This window comes from Callorhinchus milii, unplaced genomic scaffold (assembly GCF_018977255.1).
Source record: "Callorhinchus milii isolate IMCB2004 unplaced genomic scaffold, IMCB_Cmil_1.0 Scaffold12, whole genome shotgun sequence".
NCBI classification, from domain to species: domain Eukaryota; kingdom Metazoa; phylum Chordata; class Chondrichthyes; order Chimaeriformes; family Callorhinchidae; genus Callorhinchus; species Callorhinchus milii.
Window position 1 is genome coordinate 16925802 of NW_024704753.1, and position 20319 is coordinate 16946120.

The window sequence follows — 20319 nt, forward strand, 5'->3', positions numbered from 1 at the left end:
TAATCTTGTTTAGGATTTGGAGACCTTGCAGACTGATCTTTCAAGAGAATGAACTTGTTCACAGAGAGTACCTTAAAATTCATTTTAATGGATAAGCCACTGCCTTGAAGCTAAAATGGTAGAGTTTAGATCTTTCTGTTTTTCTATCAAAGAATGTGGTGGGTGTTTGAGAGATGTAATCCGAGTATTTACTCCCCCAGAGACTTTGACATGATCTTTTTGTTTGTTCTTTAATATGAAATGCGACAGCAATTTATTGTCCTCCCTAAAATGGTAAACTTTCCAACAGCATTTATTTTCAGCTGTACCCATTGCAGCTTTGCTTGCAACCGAAGGATACGATATGAAATGTAGATTGACACAGAGAGACAGACATTTCATATTTATCTATACTCGTCTGGGAAGACTCCTTTTGGGGGGTCTCAGTGGGAAGACTCGGCGCTTTAAAATGTAATTTTGTTGTTGCCATGGCTTGGCTACGTGCGTGCTCTGTGATGCAGGGTGCCACAGCAACACTGATTCGGCGGCCACCAGGTAGGTGTAACTGCAGCGTAATAAAACGCAAACCTGAAAGTAACTCGTGAACAATAGGAGATACCTGAAGACAAATATGCCCATGTCACTCCTAGTTGCATGACCTTTCCGATGAGGTATAAATCATACCTATATGGTCGGTTATTGTGATCCTTATTGAAGTGCCGACAGACGTCTTATTAGTATAGACGTTTTATTACTATATAGTATATAGTATTAGTATATTCGGAATTAGTATAGATAGATAGATTGTATACACACACATACACATTATACAAACTAAATGTTCCCGTGACAAGTGTAGGTAGAATAGCAATGCTCAGGAGTGTTATTTTTAGTTTGACACGCTGTCCAGTTTGGAAACCATCAATACTTTCTGTGAGTCTAATTGGTGCATCATTTAAACACTGACTTGTGGACATGTGGCTCAGTCACTCACTGACTGGAGTATGCCAAGTGAAAAATTATCATTGAAGGCTGCACACATAAACAGTAGAATCAGAAACTAGCCAGAGTTGGTGCTTCTTAACAAACCATCTTCCAATCCGCCGTACTAACCTGAACACTGGCACTTACAGATGTGGCACTTGGTCCAGGGCATTGGTGATGACTGGCTTAGCAGCAGGACTTGGAGGGGCAGAGGTTCTCCTAAGCTCAAGCTGGCTCTTTGGGCTATGCTGTCTTTCCTGAGCTTATTTGCAGACTGGCTTAGTTGGTAGCGCTCTCGCCTCTCGAGTCAGAAGGTTCTCACAACAGAACTTTTAAATTCATAGTCTCGGCTGACACTCCCAATGCGGTTCCAGGTTCCGCTGCCTGTACAGATGGGCGTTAAAGATCCCATGCCATTATTCAAAAAGAGAAGGGAGTTTCTCCTGGTATCCTGGCCAACAATCATCAAGATAAAATGAGTAATTCACTTCATGGCTATGTTTCTGGGACATTGCTGTGTCTAAATTGGCTGCTGCATTTGCCTACAAATACAGTTTACCACAGTGAAAATTCTATGAATCCCTTTGAGACATTTTGATGACTTGATAAGACGCTGGATCCAAGGATTATTGTTTGAAGTTGTGCTGAAGGCACTGGGCTTGGAATTAGCTTACTGAGCTGGAAGAGGAAAATGATCAGCCAGGGTCCTCTTTTAATTGTTACCGAGAGCTTCCTGCTGGAAAGAACACCTCTGTAAATATTGGATAAAGGCTAGGCGCAGGTGTGATATTCTCCACGCCATTAAATGGTCAACTAATGTTCATTGTCTGGGCTCACAAATGAACCATGACCACTTAGGCAAAATACTGGAAAACTGCCAGTGCTCGAGAACCACAGTATCTATCTTCAGAAGAAGAGGAGAGAAACTTGAGGGGAGAAAGAATCAGAGCTTTGTAAAATGTTCTTTAACTTATTGTCCATGGTTTATGAAATATTTAGTCAGCATTGTAGCTACACTTGCAAATAAAATTCCTTTTTGTTTATACTTCCATTTAAGGAGTGGTGCGGTTGCTGAGCACTAACTAGAAAATAATCGACACCTACGTGATTGTAGGATGGAATCTCATCATGGGCTTTGACTAGTGTCATATATAGAACGAGTCAAGGCTGGAATTGTGAACTTGTTTTGTTTTTCAGAACTGGACTGTTTATTTTAAAAAGTGGTTGATTCTAATTTAGTTTTATAATCTCATAGACCTTTTCTTAAAAACGTGCTTTTTGGAGTTTTTTTTAGAATGCAAATATTTGAGAATTTTTTGATTAAATGAAAATATGATGCAGCTTTGCTCCATCATATCTGTTACATTTAGTTGCTGGTAATGCAACTACACTAGCTCTCCACTTCCTTTCTTGCAGAAGTCCATGGGAATCTGATGTTACCTGTGAGTGTTCAACTTTAATATTTTTAAAAAGTTGAAAGCGGGTAGCTTTGTTCTCTGTTCGTAGAAGTCAGTTATAGTAATACTGTAAGGCTAAGTGGTGTTCATATCTACATATGTTTGGTTGGTTGTATCTTGGTTCATATAAGATTTGGCCCTTGTTACCTTGTTCCCAGCCTCCTCATGGTTTCCACGGATGCAGGTTGCTTTCCTGGAGCACGTCCAAATTGCTGTTGTTCACGTGTGAGCCTTGGCAGTGAGTGCCAGCAGCCTCGACATTGGTGTACATTGAAATCCGAATTTCTTCCCCTGACTGCTTCTTACCCTGAGGAATAGAATGTTTAAAGCACATAACACTGAGTGCAAGCTGTTGGGTAACAAAATCATGTCAAGACGATGAGCTTTGTGCAGAATAAATTAAATTGGAAAGGGGCTTATTATTGAATGTGATTATTGGGGCTCCTTTAATAAAATACTACTGTGATGCAATCACACCTGTCTGCTTTCTGTACTCAGATGATGTGCTTACATTAAATGCAGAACAAAGTATGGAGAAATGTCTCATGGAATCACAGCACAATTAGTGGTCGTCTTGGTGTGTGTTTTTGGAGGAGGGTTGGAAGAAACTGAACCATTAATAATAATAATCCTTTCATTTGATATAGCGCCTTATCACGTCATTGAGATATCGTAAAGTGAATTAACTGTATATTCTGTGGGCGAAACATGATTTGTTTGGTTTAAAGTTATCACTTAAATAACTTCAAACAAATGCAATATTTCAAGCAATAATCTTCCATGTTATTCAAAACCAAACAAATGCAATTCTTTTCAATTTGATGATCAGCTTTGGCCAGTGTATAATGCAGGCTCCTGCATTTAAAAGTAAGGTCTATTCTTCCTATGTCATTTATTGTGTTTTTCTCTTGTTTTTGCAGATTACTGTCATTTCCAGCCGCACGTTGTTACAGAGGACAAATGATGGGATTGTGTTTGGTGTGATGTTAAAGTGAAACTGAGTTGCAGCAGTGTTTTTGTAGTTGCTGTTGTGTGATTGGCGCAGATTTCTTTTTATTTTTTGCTCCCTTCATTTTGGAGAATGGGAATGGAAACGTACATCTCCCACATGCTGCTCCAGCATGGACTAGGAAGGACTCTCTTGGTACTGGAGCTGTTGCTGGCCACAGTGCTTGCACACTGGCAGAATGAACCAGTGCAGATAGTCAGAGACTTGGACAGCCTGATTGAAGCCTCCATGCAGTCACCATTTGCACCCGCTGTGCCCTTCAGCATCCCGGACAGCTCTGCATACACCAGTCGGGTCTTTAGGATGAAAATCCCACCTGAAGCAGTAACTGCCAATTCTGTTCTCAAGGTAAAGTGATTCTTGAGCAAATGTGCTGGAGTGGGGATTGGAGGGAAGCATGTTCATGAATTTTCAATTGTTAATCATCGAAGTGCCTCATCTATTTCCTCTTTCGAGATGCTAACTTTCTAAAATTGTTTCAGAAACACTGAGTAATGTGAGGAAGTGCAATTTGTGTGCAGATAGAAACAAGTTATTAAAACAAGAACCATATGCTACTTTGCATGATTCCTGGCGATAGTTATCAATCTCACTGTACTATTTCGCAAAAGAGTGGGGAGTTCTTCTGGTACCCTGGCCAATATTCCTTACTGCTTCAAAATTGACTCCAAAACAATAAATTTACAGTGCAGTTACAGTTGGCACATTGCTGTTGCTAATTTACTGTTATTTTTTCCTATTGCCTGAGTAACTGTCGCTCAAGTTCTAAATAACTTGTGGAAAGTACTTTGAGGTATTAGACAACAGGAGCTGTATACTAGTTGAAGTATTTATGAGACACTCTTGCGGCCTCTCAATGCCCTTGTAAAGTAGTTACGATTCTGAAGTGGCCTTATACGATGCAGATGTCATATTTTTGACCTTTGACGCCTTTTTAAGTTGAGATAAAGCTGGGTAGCAGGAGTGTAATTTTGCGCAGGTAATATTGTGAAACCAAGGCAGTAAACCAGACGGTTTATGGTGCACACAGAAATGCTGCTCGGGATGTAGGGATTCCAAGAGAGGCGGAAAGCTGGCTATGTCAGATGAGCATTGGAGCAGGAGATTTTTAATTATGGAGGGAAGTGGAATGTATTAAGAATTTATCTCAAATTGTCACACATGTATTCTTTATATAACTGAATTTAGGCAGGATAATGGCTTAGAGTGTGGCTTTGTGAACCCCAAACATGTCTCATAATTTTCTGAATGTTAAGATACCGATGGTTAGAAGAGTCAAATACTGATAAACCGTATGGCCTGACCCTAATAAGTCATTTCTACCTAAAAGTATATGATTTAGTTTTCCCCAATAAAAAAAAGTCTGCATCGCCTAGATAGGGTAGAAGATAATTAACTATTATACTGTGAATGAGCCCTTATATTCCTGTGATAGTGCATGTAATGTACTCTCTAATCAAAGTGATATAATAATCCCTTTACATCATAAATCCTTGAAGTCCCAGATTAGTTACATTTTGCTCTGTGCAATTTATCAACCCAAAATCATGTACTACTCTCGATCTCCTTACCGTCCAAAAGAGTTGCATGAAATGTTATGCGGATAGTGTGGAGGAACTTTGGTGATTTCTCACCTTGCATTTTTTTAATTGTTCCAAACTTTCTTTCACCTGCTCTGTTTACCTACAAAATAATAATTCTTGCATTTGATATAGTGTGAGGACATCAGAGTGTTTCACAGGTTTGAGATGGCCTCCTGATATATCAAATTATTACTGTTTTCAGGCTGAAATAGCACCATGGCTGGGCTTCTGAATACAGGAACGTATGATCACTCAATCATGAATTTTTTTTGTTCTGAAAATACAAAATATGCAAAATTGTTATGAAAATGTAAAAATATCCGTTCTCAAGAGACTGCACATTGTCATTAACCATGGCGATGAGAACTACTGTTTTGATGGACATCTTGTCTGGTTTCTTCATCATAGTGCTTTAACCACTGAAGAAATCTTGTCTGCTAAATATATGATGGACCCACGGTCACTATTCTGTGTAATTAGCTACTCCATCTACAATTTAATATCTATGTAGAGCAGGAGAGAAAAATCAAACTATGGAGAGTAAGATGTACAAAAATAACTTTGAAAGACCTGTATTTGATACACTGCCTAATGCTGAAATATCTCAAAGCACTTAACAGTTAATTGCTGTCAAATGTAATGACTAAGGAAATGCAGGCAGCAGCCAATTTGTGCACAGCAGTGTCCCATAAACAGCCATGAAGTATATGACCAATTTATCTGGAGGAGTGTTTGCCGTGCCACCAGGAGAAGCTATGTTCTCTTTGAATAGTGCCATAGGATTGCTAACATCCAACTAAACAGGTAGTCAGGACCTCGCTTTTGTGGCTAATCTGAAGGAAGGCACCTCAATGCAACACTCCCCAGAGGTGCTTGTTTGCTTCACTGTTTTTGACATTAGAGTTATACCGGCTTAAAATTTATAATGGTCAGAATACTAAATTTGAATGACAATTTTATACAGGTTTTGAAGCCCTCTTGATCTAGAATCAAATCAATCCAGCAAAATTACTCTTCCTGCCAGCATTTCACAGGATGGCACCTTTCTCTGCCCCCACAAACACCGAATCTTCAATCTTATTTTGGTGTCGCAATTCACGCCTATGCTAGTGATAATAAACTGGAATTTCATTTCCTGTTGAAAAGCTGTCAGGATGCAGTGTTTTTTTTAAAATGGTTTAATTTTAAGCTGTTGGTGATGGTTCGAGCAGGTGTCTGACTGTTCAGTCTTCCTCAAGGGCTCTGAATCTGCTACGCTATATGATACTGTACAACAGCTGTTGGACAAAATGTAAAAGCTTAAAATATTCACAGTTGTTGCAGAGGATCTGCAACATTTCCATAACTCCGAACAATCATTGATAATTTCCCACATACTGCATCTAACACCAATTCTAAGGGGTACTAACACATCCAAGCAGCTTACCTCAAGAATTTGGAGAATTTCTGTTAATCTGCAATATAAAAGGCGAGTTAGGAATGACTAGCAACATGATATTTTTTGCCCCTCCTCACTTAACGTCATTGATTTATGCCGGTCTTGGCCTGTGGGCTTCACCTGTCGTTTGATAGGCACTTAATTAACTGTTTTTCACATGGAGTTTGGACAGTGAGTTGCTACTGATTGATTGTACATTGTCTGTCTCAATCCATCAGAGGGCCCCAGATAATAGTCCCTCCTTGGGGATATTTCAGTATATCCCAGTATGTGAATTGTGTGTAGGGGGGAGAAAAAGAAGCGAGGGCTGGAAGTTCCTGGTAGGAAGTTGCAGTGTAGCAGGTGCAGCCCTTTTCCAATGCTCTGATGGCAGGAAATGGTTCCTGTAGCATTTCAGGCTACGACCTCCTCGCAAGAGTGAAAGCGGCGTGGACTTTTACTGACTTAAATGGGCAATACAGTGTCTTGATGTACAGTTTCTAAAAGTTTCCTGTTTGTGTATTGAAGGAATTTGTCAAGGTCTTGCCAGTGTAAGATGTGTTTCATGCCCTGAGGCTATATAAAGAGTTTCATGGATCAGTGCAAAATCATTGAACCAGACCAAGTATTTAAGGACAAACTAAGGACAAAAGTTGCAATGATCAAGTATGACAATCTTTGAAACAGTGCTTCCTCTCAGAAATGTTAAAATACATGTGTATGGTGATAGCTCTATCGGGGCTAGAAGACCTCCCTGTTCATGAAAAAATATTCTTGTTTCCAGTATTTTTCTCATTTGTTGAAGCTGGTGTCTTGTTGTAGGTTACGGTTCTGAGAGTCGAGCTGTCTTATTTTTGCCAAGTGGTCAGCTTGCACTTTTTTTTCCAGGCGATTTGACTGTAAGAATATCACAGCTAAGCACAATCCTAGCGCTAGGTTCCTCTGGCTAGGTTCCCACAAATATTCATAGTTTCCAGACAGGATCATTAAATGTTGCTGAAAACAGAACCTTGGCTATGTGGAGCATTTAAGTGAATCATGCACTAATCTAAGTATGTTAAAATGTGCTGCTCCCATTTTTTTAATATCAAAATGACACCTTGAAAGGGAGGGTTTTAACCACAACAAGACTTGGATTCCAGCTAAGTTATTGCTGTCTTTGCCTAAAATCACATGCCAGATACTCATTGAGCCCGTTTCGAAATGCTGCTTACTTACAGAATGAAAGTTTTAAATTTGTTGGGATTTCCGATCCCGAGGTTCGAATAATGACCCGACAATACAATTAAGTGTAATAGATTTATTAATCAAAGTAACACATACAAATCAGTAAAATAATACTGCTACTACAAGTAACAAAACTTATACTACCAGTTTTGGAGCAGTCAGTCAGTTGCGATGGTTTCAGCGCACCTTCTCTCCAATGGTTCAGCTGCCCTCTTTGTCCGGCTGGATCTGCTGCCTCACTTGCATAAAGTCAGAATAGTTACACTTTTTCCATCTTGGGATCTTCCACCCTTGTTCTTCAATCAAGCATCTTAGCACATACCCAACGTACTCGACCTTTGCATATCCTTTTAGATAAGCAGACCCTTTTGAGACAAAGCAGCTTGTTCATTATTCTTCAATACACGCCATCTTACTTTGGCCTTCCAAGGCCGGGGCCTGTCTCTGTCTGTTTTACGTCTTCCCTCTCCATCACAACTGACTGACCATTGACCTTTTAGAACCAGGATGGCTTATTCTGCGAATTCCTAAAATGAGTTTAGGGAAACAGTTTCTGATTATGACTAACAGTTTCTTTCTCCCGCTGTTTCTGAAATGCTATACCCTGTCCAGCGCCTTGGGACGTCCTCCTGACATGAAAGACGCTATATAAATGTAACCTTTTGTTGTTGCTTGCTACCGCCATGCATATATGGGTATTGATATACATGTATATTCACTATTAATTCTTTTCTACTCTTACAAATTATATTAAAATCAACCTTTTCTAACAAATTGTAGTGCATGCATTAATCAAATAGAGCTGACCTGAGAGGAGATGAAAGGAACAGTGCTACCAGACAACAAGGTGGGGGAGAATATAGTAAATAAATTTATGAATGTATTTTCTAAAACTAATAAGGGGGGAAATCCCAAAACTCAGCATAAAGCATTAAAACACCTGTCCTCGCCCTAACAGCCACACGTGAGCACTTTCTAAATGGATGCTAGTGAGAGAGCAAGAGATGCACAGTCTGAGTGAAGAGAGGAGAAAGGATATGAATGTATCATATAAACTTACATAAACCATATAGTTTTAATTTATAATATTTATAATATTAAGATTTTTCTAAATCTATTTTGGTGCTGCTAGTTAGGACAGATGAATTCCCCAAGGTGGTAGTGTGGTATAAATTTGTACGATTCTAGACATATGCTGTCAAGCAGCTGAAGCTTCAAGAGTGAAATCTCAGAGAAAGTTTATAAAACACTACTTGTGTTTATGGGAGAGCCCAAGCAGTGTTCACATTGATTCTAGTTGTATAGCTGGTTGAAATTTCATGTTTTATCTTTCTCCCACCACCACACCCCTCCCCGCCCCCCATCCCCATGTAAATAGTGAGTAAATAATTTCTCACTCGCAGTAGTTTGTGAAATCACTATGACTGCCCCAGCAGACTTAACTCGGCTCAAGAGTGTATAGTCCAAGCACATCAGTCATGAGATGACACTTCCATGGAAATGTAGGAAATCCCTGGACCAGCTAGGGTTACGCAGAAATGCTGTTTGAAAGCTCGGCAATGAAGTTTAGGTATGAAATTGAGGAATGCAGCAGATGTTTGGGAATGAGTTGTGCATCCCTACCTACTGACTGAACAAGCTGAGACTTGTACGGTTTTGTGCCCCAATCCAGACCAGATTACTCGCTAAACCAAGCATAATTCCATTCAGCATCTACTTAAAATGTGGTATTGAGCAAGGGAAGTTAATTTTTTTGTGCAGCAAGCAATTTGGGGCCCCATTTAAAAACTTTGGGAAGTTGTAAAGTGAAGGGGCAAACTGGTTTTGTTCTACTGCACAAAGAGCCTTTTTACTGCAGCTGTGCACTAATGGATTTTAACATCTACATTTGTTCTCAAATAGCTCGAATAGTTTCCCATTTTTTCTTAAGCATCAAGAAAAAAAAATCAGATAAAGATGTAGTGCGAAGAAGGGAGTGTTGATGGAATGCAAAACCATGCTCCGCTATATTCTTTCCTCCCACTTTCAGGCCAGTTTATGTCATGAAAGGATTGTGCTGTTAAAAATACTGGAATTCTGAAATGAAAACAGAAAATAATAATCTTTGCATTTGATATCACATTTTCAAGATGTCTCGAAGCGCTTTACAGCATTTACTGTAAAGTGTAGTGTCTGTATTTTGTGGGTGAAATGCGGTAGCCAATTGAGCATAGCAGTGTCCCACAAACGGTCGTTTTTTTCAAGAAATTATTACCTCAATTATTTCTTAATTATTACACAGCAGCTGAAAACAAATTTATCCAACAAACACCCTCTTCATTCCTTGTCCAGGCATTAGGTTTGAATATGTTCAAGTCAGTGTGTTGAGTCCTGTAGACTGCTGAGTTCTCAAAGAAACTGACATTGCTGCTGAAGTTTTGCTACAGCATTGGAGGAGGAAATATCTTGTTTTGATCAGCCAGGTCCCTAACACATGCAGAAATCGATCACCACGCTTGAGTATCCAAAACCAGACTGAGTGTTCCGCATTTGTATGCTACTACACATTGACATTTCCGTGAGCCTGGAATGGCAATGTGTAGTCTCTCCCGGGATGGTTCACCCAGTTTACCTAATTCCAGGGAGAATTTGGTGCAGATTGGCTAGAACCAAGGCTTGAGGATCTCAGTGTGGTACTGCATTGGGGTACTGCTGCAGTTCAACCAGCTAAAACCACTTAGCTATTGGGAGCACTGTCTGATAAGCTTCCCGCTGCTTAATATAGAAGAGACAACATTTCAAAAATACAGTACACAGGAGTGGAAGAAGTACATGCAAACAGCAGTCTCGCTTGGAAATGATAGTTAGGGCTACAGACAGAAAGATGATGCTATAACAAATGAGTGTCCTGGTAATTTGAACCTCGTCTTCCCAGCAAACCTCCATGTAAGGCATCAGCTCCTGGAATTGGTTACTATTTAAGGGTCTTTGAAGATGCAATAAGAAGCATCAGGTTCTGGTCATTGGGGCAGTCAGCAATGAATGCATGGAAACACTATAAAGGGCAGAGTGCAGAGGAGGAGTGGAGGAGGAGGAAAAAATAGATGAGAATTGTACATTGCAACATATCACTGAACCAATGCACAAAGAAACCAGTATTCATCAGACTATTAATTCAAATAAATGTACTACTGTCCTTTGGCGGACGCAAGTCTTCATTGCAGTGAGAACAGATCTAATCAATAGACTAGTTTCCTTTTTGTTAATCGTTTACAAAGATTTATTAATAATAATCACATTGCAGTGTTCAATGACAGAGTGGAAGGGATCTAGCAAACGCAAGGATTTTCAAATGAAAGTGCTGCAGTGGTGCTGTAAGTGACACTTGCACATTGTGTTGCTTATGGTAAACGGGACATCCAGAATAAACAAGGTTGCTAGCTTTAGTAGCTCACACAAACATGATTGAGTCATGTATGTGAGTGCACAGGATATAAGGCTCTTGTGAAGTGGAAAAGCACATCACTGCAACACTTCAGGCTGTTCACCTGTTCACACAATGTTTTTTTTACTATTTTAGTCACACACGTTCGTCAATGGCACAAGTGGAATGAATGTGTTCTACTTTTCTCTGCCAGTTGTATGGAGATGCTTTAGACCAGTACTCTTCCTGTAATCACCAGATACTCATCTAATCCTCAGCTTGGGCTTTGGATCATTGGTGGTGGTATTTGAGGTTCCTGAGGCTGTGAGATACTGCAGAGTACTTGAGGCAAAATCTCTGCCTGCAAGAGACTAGATCATCCTTCTCAGTGAGTCTCTTCACCTCGAAAGGCAGCATTGCTAAATGGTGCCAGCTACCGGCTGCCATTGTTTTGTGGTTGCAAACCCTGGCAAGTTGCATGTGGTTTTCTTCTTATTGGCCCGATTGGACCTGCATGCTGCACACGTCCCACTTTGGAAAGAATTGTGCACTTGGAAAGAATGCGCACAAACAGTTTATGTACCAAAGGAGCAAGCCTACAGCCCTGGCAGTCTCGGTGCACTGCACAGCTGTTTCCATTTGAATCAAATGTGCATTACGTTATAAACATGGCAAGAGACTGCGAGTGTGCACAGCTCTCAGCATCGAGCAACGTGTTCATTTGCCATAGCACTCTGCACCAGCAGACAGAACCACTCCTTTGGCGTATGCAATAAAGTCCTGTAGCTCAGTGGTTAGAGCACTCGCTTTGCAAGCGAGAGACCTGAGTTCATTTCCCGGCAGAGGGCGAAACCTTGGGCAAGTTTCCTTACTCCACACAGAGCCTAATAATAATCCCTCCAAAACCAAAAACAATAATAAAATTGGTCATTATCAATCTACGACTGTTTGTAGGACATTGCTGTGCGCAATTGGCTGCCGCGTTCGCCCACAAATATACAGTCAATTCACTTTACAGTGTGTTCTGTGAAGTGCTTTGGTACGTCCTCCCGACATGAAAAGCGCTATATCAAATGCAAGGATTATTATTATTATGTGCACTCTCCACCTCACCAAGCCAGTACAGAACCTTGGTGTCTTATTCGACCCACGACTATCTTTTAAGCCCTACATCCATCCATACCATGACCCATGTTGCTTTCCCCCACCTCCACAACATTGCCAATCTCCACTACTAATTCTCCCCTCAGACTGCAGAGACCCTCATCCATGCTTTCATTACATCCAGACTTGACTACGCTAATACCCTGCTCACCGGACTTCCCAATTTTTTTCCTCCACAGAACTGCACTGAGCCTTGTGAGCCAATCGCCCCCATCCTTGCCTGGCTTCACTGGCTTCTCATCCTCACTTTTAAACCCCTACAATGACTTAATCCTCCCTACTTCTGTGACCTACTAAAATATTACCAACTTGTCTGCTCCCATTGCTTGGCTCCATGTCCTCTGCCCTACCTGCTCCACCCTCGGGAGTTGAGCCTTCACCCCCAACCTCCCATCTCAAGACCGTCCTCTTTGACTATGCCTTCGGTCATCCTCCTACCTCCACCACTCTTGCCCTCCGTCCCTCTTGACTCCACCCACAATTCGGCTGTACACCCTTCACCTTCAAGTGCCTAGGGATGTCCTCCTGATGGGAAAGGTGCTATATAAATGCAATTTGTCGTTATGCCCCAGTCTGCTGTATCACATCTTAGTCTTGAGGCAGTCCATCACTTTTCTTTACACACAGCAGCCCTGCTCTGTCATTTCCCATATATATAAAACTGCGTTTATGTCTTAAGTAATTACTAAAACCATTTACCAGCTTCAGTCTTAACTGCTAACTGCTTTCTGATGACTGATACCTGACCCTTTCATTATTTTACATTTCACATGCAAGTCTTGGCAAGTGAGGTTGTGACAGTCATCTTGTGTTTACCTTTGAACCTAAGATCATAATGAGACAGTTTAAATCTTTTCAATTCTTATTTCTGAAATATCACTGTTAAGCTAACAGTACTGTTGCAGAAAGGCTGGTCTACAAAGGTGGTATGAAAGTGGGGGAATGGACCAGAAGTGCTGATGTGAGTGGATTTGCTGATAACTGCTAACAAGAGCTCTGAGTAAGTTGAATGGTTTATTAGCTGTGTATGCCATCTTCTAGCATTAGAACCCCTCAGTCATTTGTAAACTCACATTACTGAGGCCACAATTGTGTGAAGGTTCTCTCCAAAATAGTGCAATGGAGTTAGTTGTGCCTCTTTGAGCAGTTGAGGTGGCTCAGTTCTGCTTACAATACATTTTAAAGGAACGTTTGTTATTTTACTTAACAACCATACTTGTAGTGCTTGTGTCTGATGGAGGGGGGGGGGGGGCCTGCAGGCAGTGAGGCGTTTTGGTGCAGTAAGTTTAAATGAGTGATTTATTATTCATAATCCTTGCATTTGATATAGTGCCTTATCATGTCGTTGAGATGTCTCAAAGCGCTTCACAGGATGTACTGTAAAGTAGATTGACTGTGTTTGTGGTCGAAACGCGGCAGCCAGTTGGAGTGGGCGATCCGTTTTATTTGGGGGTTTGTTGGCCAGGACACACTGGAAAAAACTCCCTTCTCTTTTCAAATAGTGCCATTTAACATTCACCTGAACAGACAGATGGGACCTCAGTTTAACATCTTATCCGAAGAATGGGATGATGGGATTTACTGCAGTGGGGGGGTGGCAGAGGTTAGCTGAGTTGTCGTCAATAGAATTCTGTGCGGCCTTCGCTGCGAGTGGTCAGGGTGCCGCTCTCCTGACTTGCACAAGAGAACAAGAACACTCCCAGATCCTGTGGCTGGGTTCAGGGTAATGAATTATTGAGTACAAGCCTGTTAACTGGGCGCTGCTAGTTTTTGCTGTTTGCAAGACCATTCTTTTTGAGCAGGATATAATATACATTAATTTAAATGCATTCATAAAATAACCGTATAGTTAAATTCCTCGATATGAGGAACCCTGCTTTTTACGACTTTGCATGCAGAGTGCCGTCCTTGCCTAGTTTCAAAAATATTGAGGAAATCAGACAGACTGATTAGCAGTGCTTTGAATTACAGCGAGGGCTATCTGGCTTTGCCAAGTATGTCTCCTCAGAAATCTGTTCAATCCCACGAGACTCCACAAAGGTATATTTATTACACAATGGGCCGAATGGCCGCCTTCTGTGCCATAAATTTCTAGTGAATTTTCAAAGGTGACATCATTCAAGGTGTTTTATCCAAATGTACTAATCTCATTTGCCAAACTTCGCTGTGGAACCTGAATTTCAGGCTTGTTCAGTCTGTTGCCATATGGTGTAATATATTGTGGGAAGAATGCTCTCGACAAAATGTGCTATGAAGTAACAATTAGAATATGTGCCGTATCGTTTGTTAAAGCTGCTGAATGGAATTAAGTGCATCTAATAACATCTGTTACTTGTTCTGCAAATATGTCAATGCTATTTTGTGATGCATAGAAAAGTATGCATTACTAAATGACACAGTCTGTTGCGGGGGACAAAAAGTCAGGGCTCTAGGTCGCATTAATTTGTAGTTTCGGAAAATAATGGCACAATAAAGCTCTTTCACTGTTTGACTAGATTAAATATGAAAATGGAGATAAATAGGAAAGCTACAAATGTGAAATAAAATGAATCCGGAAATGCGCCGGAGCTCAAACAGCATTTGGGGGGGCCGGGACAATTTGGGCACGATCCTTCCATCAGAACCTATAAAATGCATAGAATATAATCGCATCCCTAAATGGTAAATGTCACTTTTTTTTCTGTCTCTTTGATGCTAAATGACCTGCATATTTCCAATGGTTTTATCTTAAACCATGAAAATGCTTTTGACACAATCTGTCCCAACAATAACATTTCTGTGTCTTGTTTTCCAGATTACAGAGGCTGGGAAAGAAACTCTACCCTCATGGCTGCACTGGGATCCTGTGAGTCACTCTCTGCAAGGCCTGCCCCTGGACACAGACAAAGGAGTTCATTATATCATGCTATCTTCCCTGGAAGTGGCTGCCAATGGGAGTCTTGTGCCTGTTGCTTCAGGCGTCTTCTCCATTGAAGTTCTCCCGGATGACTCTTTGGACAGTAATTCTTTCCGTTTGGCATTGCAGGATGTCAATGAAGTCACACCTTTGGTCTGTGTACCTGAAGAGCCGCTTACCATCTTGACTGTGATCTTGGACGCTGACCTGACCAAAATGACAGCCAAGCAGCGTTTGGAACTACTGGACAGAATGCGCAAATTCTCTGAGGTGGGACTGCAACAGATGAGGCTTGTTCCAGTGGTCAATAACAGGCTGTTTGACATGTCTGCCTTCATGGCGGGGCCTGGGAATGCCAAGAGAGTGGTGGAGAACGGGGCTTTGGTGTCTTGGAAAATTGGATGTTCGTTAGACCAGAACAGCGTTCCCAACATCAGCAGTGTAGAGGTCCCTGCCAAAGAGGGGGCCATGTCAGCTCAGCTTGGGTACCCAGTCGTGGGCTGGCATATTGCCAACAAGAAACCTCACGTGACTAAACGAGTGCGACGACAGATAAATCCCACTCCAACACCTGTTTTTGCAGTCCAACCACCAACAACTGCTGTGATTGAACCTCCCAGTCGTATAGTGCCAGCACCCACCTCTCCAGCAATTGCTCCCACCACAGAGAGAGTGGTACCACCAATCAGAGAGCCATTGCCAATTAAACCCATTAAGACGACTGTCACCGTCAGAACAAAGGATGCAGTTCTTCACACTCCCACACTGGGCCCTGTACAGCCGACGAGGGTAGTGGAAAGGACAAGCACAACTATCCCTGGTCAGATCCAACCTACTGTGACCAGACCTGGTTACATCGAGCCCACAGCAATGGCACCTCCCAGTACAACCAAGAAACCTAAGGTAACTACTTTGAAACCACATGTTACCACTCCACCAACAATTACTGTAAGCACGAAGGCGCCCAGAAAGACCAAAACACCTCGTCCCAAAAAGCCAACACCTTTGCCACCTACGAAACGTACCACCATTGGCGTTTACACCACAAGGCCATCTGTCTACAACAATCCACCAGAGCTTCAAAACCATATTGACCGCGTCGACTCGTGGGTAGGCACCTATTTTGAGGTTAAAATTCCGTCCGATACGTTTTACGATAAAGAGGACAAGACCACTGACAAGTTAAGGTTGTCCCTGAAACTGAAGGAACAGCAGCTGCTGGAAGAGAACTCGTGGGTGAAGTTCAACAGCACAAGTCAGTTGATGTATGGCTTGCCGGACGTCAACCATGTGGGTATGCACGAATATTTCTTGCACGCGGCAGACAAAGGTGGTCTTACGGCAGTGGACGCCTTCGAAATTCACGTACACAAGCGGCCACACGGCAATAAGTCCCCTGTGAAATTTGCAGTGAGATTCGAGGGAGATCATCAGTCGGTAGTGAACAACGTCAACAAGAAAATACAACTGGTGAAGAAACTGGCCTATGCATTTGGAGATCGCAACACCAGTACTGTGACCTTACAGGACATTTACAAGGGTTCTATCGTGGTGGAATGGACCAATAATAGCGTCCCACTTGATCCCTGCCCAAAGGAACTGATTCGAGCTTTAAGTAAACGCATAGCGGATGAACACGGTAAACCTAACGAGGTCTTCGCACTCGCAATGGAACCAGATTTTTCCCCAATCAACGTTTCCGTTATTGGGACTGGAAGCTGTAGAAACATGCGGTTCGTGCCTGTGGTTCGAATAGGAAAACCATCTCCCACCTCCACACCGCCTCCTACTGCAGACGAAGAGCCGTCCAGGAGTAGTAACGATGACGTATACCTGCACACCGTCATCCCAGCGGTGGTAGTGGCTGCCATTCTCCTTATTGCCGGCATCATCGCCATGATTTGCTACCGCAAGAAACGGAAAGGGAAACTCACCATCGAGGACCAAGCCACCTTCATCAAGAAGGGCGTACCCATCATTTTTGCAGACGAACTTGATGACTCCAAGCCTCCGCCTTCATCGAGTGTCCCACTGATCCTCCAGGAGGAAAAGCCACCTCTCCCCCCTCCGGAGTATCCCAGCCAATCTGGCCACGAGTCTATACCTCTGGGACAGGACTTGATCGGAGAATACACCCCCTTGAGAGAAGAGGACCCCAACGCACCGCCCTATCAGCCCCCTCCGCCTTTTACAGCACCAATGGAAGGTAAAGGCTCCCGCCCAAAGAACATGACCCCATACAGATCCCCACCACCCTACGTCCCACCCTAATCCCTGTAGGAGAAAGGACCCACTTTCCACACCAGTGTTGTCTGTAGGGAATGGAAGCCTGCCATTTTTTTTGAAAACTGGGTCTGTTGGTGAAGAAGCCAGCAAAAGAGCACTGGAATTTCACCAACGCTGTTCAGCTTCTTCCCGCTCAGTGGGACACTTTCCACCAGTCAGCATTGTTTCCTCAATCTCTTCTGTACATTATTACAGGCTTCGGAACATTTGTTTTAAAATGCGAAAAAGACTACGGACAGCACTGGGGGATGTTTGATACGGTTTGCCTTTAACACTAACTGTACTGTTTTCTATTCACACGTGTCTAGCAACGGAAGTATAACAAACAGTAGCCTAATGTCAATGTCCGAAACTGTACTGAACTCAAATTTGTTTTACATTTAATCCACTGTACCTAAACTTGTATTTCTAGTTTGGTCATGTTAATTGTTTGAAGTAGTACGATGCGCTCTCTTTTTCTCTCTCTTTATCTCTCTCTCTCTCCCTGCACAGGCTTTCTTTTTCATTGCGTTTAAGCTTTGGCATCCTCTCCTACCTTTGGTTTATTATATCTCTTTCTCTAACCGCTTTAGTTCATTCTTGTATGGTATGTGCTTTGCCATTGTTTCATTTCGCACCTCGCCATCTCCTCTTGCTCCTTATCTTTTTGCATTCTCTCTCTGCTTGTGTTCTTTATTCATCCGTACCTATTGCCTCAGTGCTTTCGATCCCTTTGTACTCCAGCCGTCTTATCCGTTTCTATCACCCACTCTCCTGACTGACTATGTGGTGCTCAAAATCCTCTCAAATTGTGCTTGCGTTCTTTCTACTTACACTTTGCTGTGTTTCTCTGCACGCTCCTACTTTACCTCACCCTCTTTGCTTTGTGCTCTCTTCAGACTCCTTGTGCTTCTTATTGCATGGTGCTCTATTGCCTCATGTTATTTTTTTCTCTCTCTCTCTAGCCTCTTGCGGCTGTACTCATTGCCTGTGCTTGCTCTTTCTAATCTGTGCATTTAGTATGAAGTAGCTCATTTGTTGGGTCCAGCTACTCTCATCTCAAATCCTTGGCTGCAGACGTTATGGGGATATTCCGATAGATTATATCCTAGTCAGCCAGAAATAATTCAAATAAAAATTCAATCTAATTTTTTTACTAAATTTTTGATACAGCCTCAATCCTTTTATTAAAGCATACTGCAATTTGTAAAAGCTTGGCTTCTTAGAAATTGTTAATGAAATCAACTTTTGATTTTTTTTCCTCATAAGTCACCTTATAAATTTTAATTTAGTTGTTTTTTAAAAAGTTTTACTGCCTTTTTAAAGATTATTACAGGATATCAAATAGGTTCTGATGAGATGGGGATGCTACAAATGCCCCTGGCGCTATTACTGGACTGAACCACAACTAGCATGGTATTGGACCTTGACTTGGAAAACCATTGCAATAATTGTATGCTGTGCAGACTTGGGTGGTCAGGCTCCGTCCAGGCTGGCCTTTTTACATGTCGCAGGATCTCGAAGCCATATAGAAGATAGTGCACATACCCTCGCTGTGTGTGCTCGGATCTGCAGTGGCCAGGAGAGACAGAATCATCCCAACACCATGGTGACTGGTGGGCAAATCACACCGAATAATGCATTCATTATTAGCCATTTCTTTTTGCAATTATTAGTAAACATTTTATTTATGCCACTAGACACTGTATGTTGAAGTCTTGTATTAAAATGTGTTTTCACCAAAGGCTTGTATTTCTTGTTTTTCTTGTGGTGGAAAAAAAAATGTCAAAGAGATGAATACCATAGTGGATTAACACACTGACCTTTGTCTCTGGGATTACAGTTTTAACCCAGGATGAAAGTCTTCTCTCTACAGGCTCGGAATCCACAGTAATATTTCTTATGTGGCTTTCTTAACTCATTTCCTAGAGGCAGCAAATCCATAGGGCAAAACTTCAAAATTAATGATTAATTGCTAAGTAGCCTGTCTTGCACAGAGCAGCTATTGTTGGCGGAACTGTTGTACCTTTGCACAAGGGTACGTTGTTTTGAGGTTGAACCACAGAATTGGCACTGTGGAACGTTTTACTCTTTAATCGTGCTGCACCTAATCTTGTGGCGCTTACGTGCAGAGAGGGTGATTTCCTGTACGTATAAGCGCAAGATCTTGGATTGCTTGATAGGGCAGCATTGATAGTTTTATTCTCTGGTTTACCCTGCACCTAAATAATCACATACTCGATGTGGAGTGAGCAACGTTGATGATTGGGAATATTATTTTCTCCAGCAGCTCTACATTTTTAAAATATAACATGGCTCTACACTAAAATATAAGTCGCTGAAACTTAAGTTGATGCCTGGTTGTCGAATGGATGGTTTCATTCTTTTCCCCTCGTTGTCGTCCACGCTCCCGTTTTGGATTATGATCTAAAACAGCCATGCTATCTCATGCTGTTTTAGCGTAGCATTGCAAATGATTTATTTTCATTCTATGGAGGCTGGTTCAACACTGTTGCAAACATCAACAGCGTCGGCTCAGTCCACCTCACCCGATGTGTGCAGTGACATAGGGCCAAAGCTTCAATCTTCAGACACGTCCACCAGATGCATGAATGGCTCTTCGACTTGCTATTCAGATGTACCGCGGTTGATACTGAACGACTGTCGTGTGGGTGTCTTGAGACATACCCCGGTGTGACAGTTCAGAGCTGATTCGAGCCTCAGGACACTCGGTTGTTGTGGAGGTCGTGGTGATCCAACTCTGATCGCTCGCAGCTGTAATAGTGTAGAGGCTGCTAAATGCTGTTGGAGAATGATCTGCTTGAGCACCCTGTACTGACGAATTGTACAGTTAAAATCACAGAGGTCTCTCACAGTCCAATAATAATAATCCTTGCATTTGATATATAACACCTTATGTTGTTGAGGTGTCTCA

At 41.9% G+C, this 20319-nt stretch overlaps 1 protein-coding gene across 12 annotated transcripts in view; it reads left to right on the plus strand.

Moving 5' to 3' along the window:
* The window catches only part of dag1 (dystroglycan 1), a 45084-nt gene extending 25956 nt beyond the window's left edge, over window positions 1-19128 (plus strand). For all 12 annotated transcript variants that reach the window (XM_007890428.2, XM_007890427.2, XM_007890431.2 and 9 more), the window contains 2 exons: window positions 3341-3777; window positions 15018-19128. In XM_007890428.2, coding sequence (XP_007888619.2) covers window positions 3502-3777; window positions 15018-17390 — 2649 coding nt within the window. In that variant the 5' untranslated portion in view covers window positions 3341-3501 and the 3' untranslated portion in view covers window positions 17391-19128. The remainder of the gene's footprint in view (window positions 1-3340; window positions 3778-15017) is intronic.
* The last annotated feature ends 1191 nt before the right edge of the window (window positions 19129-20319 follow it).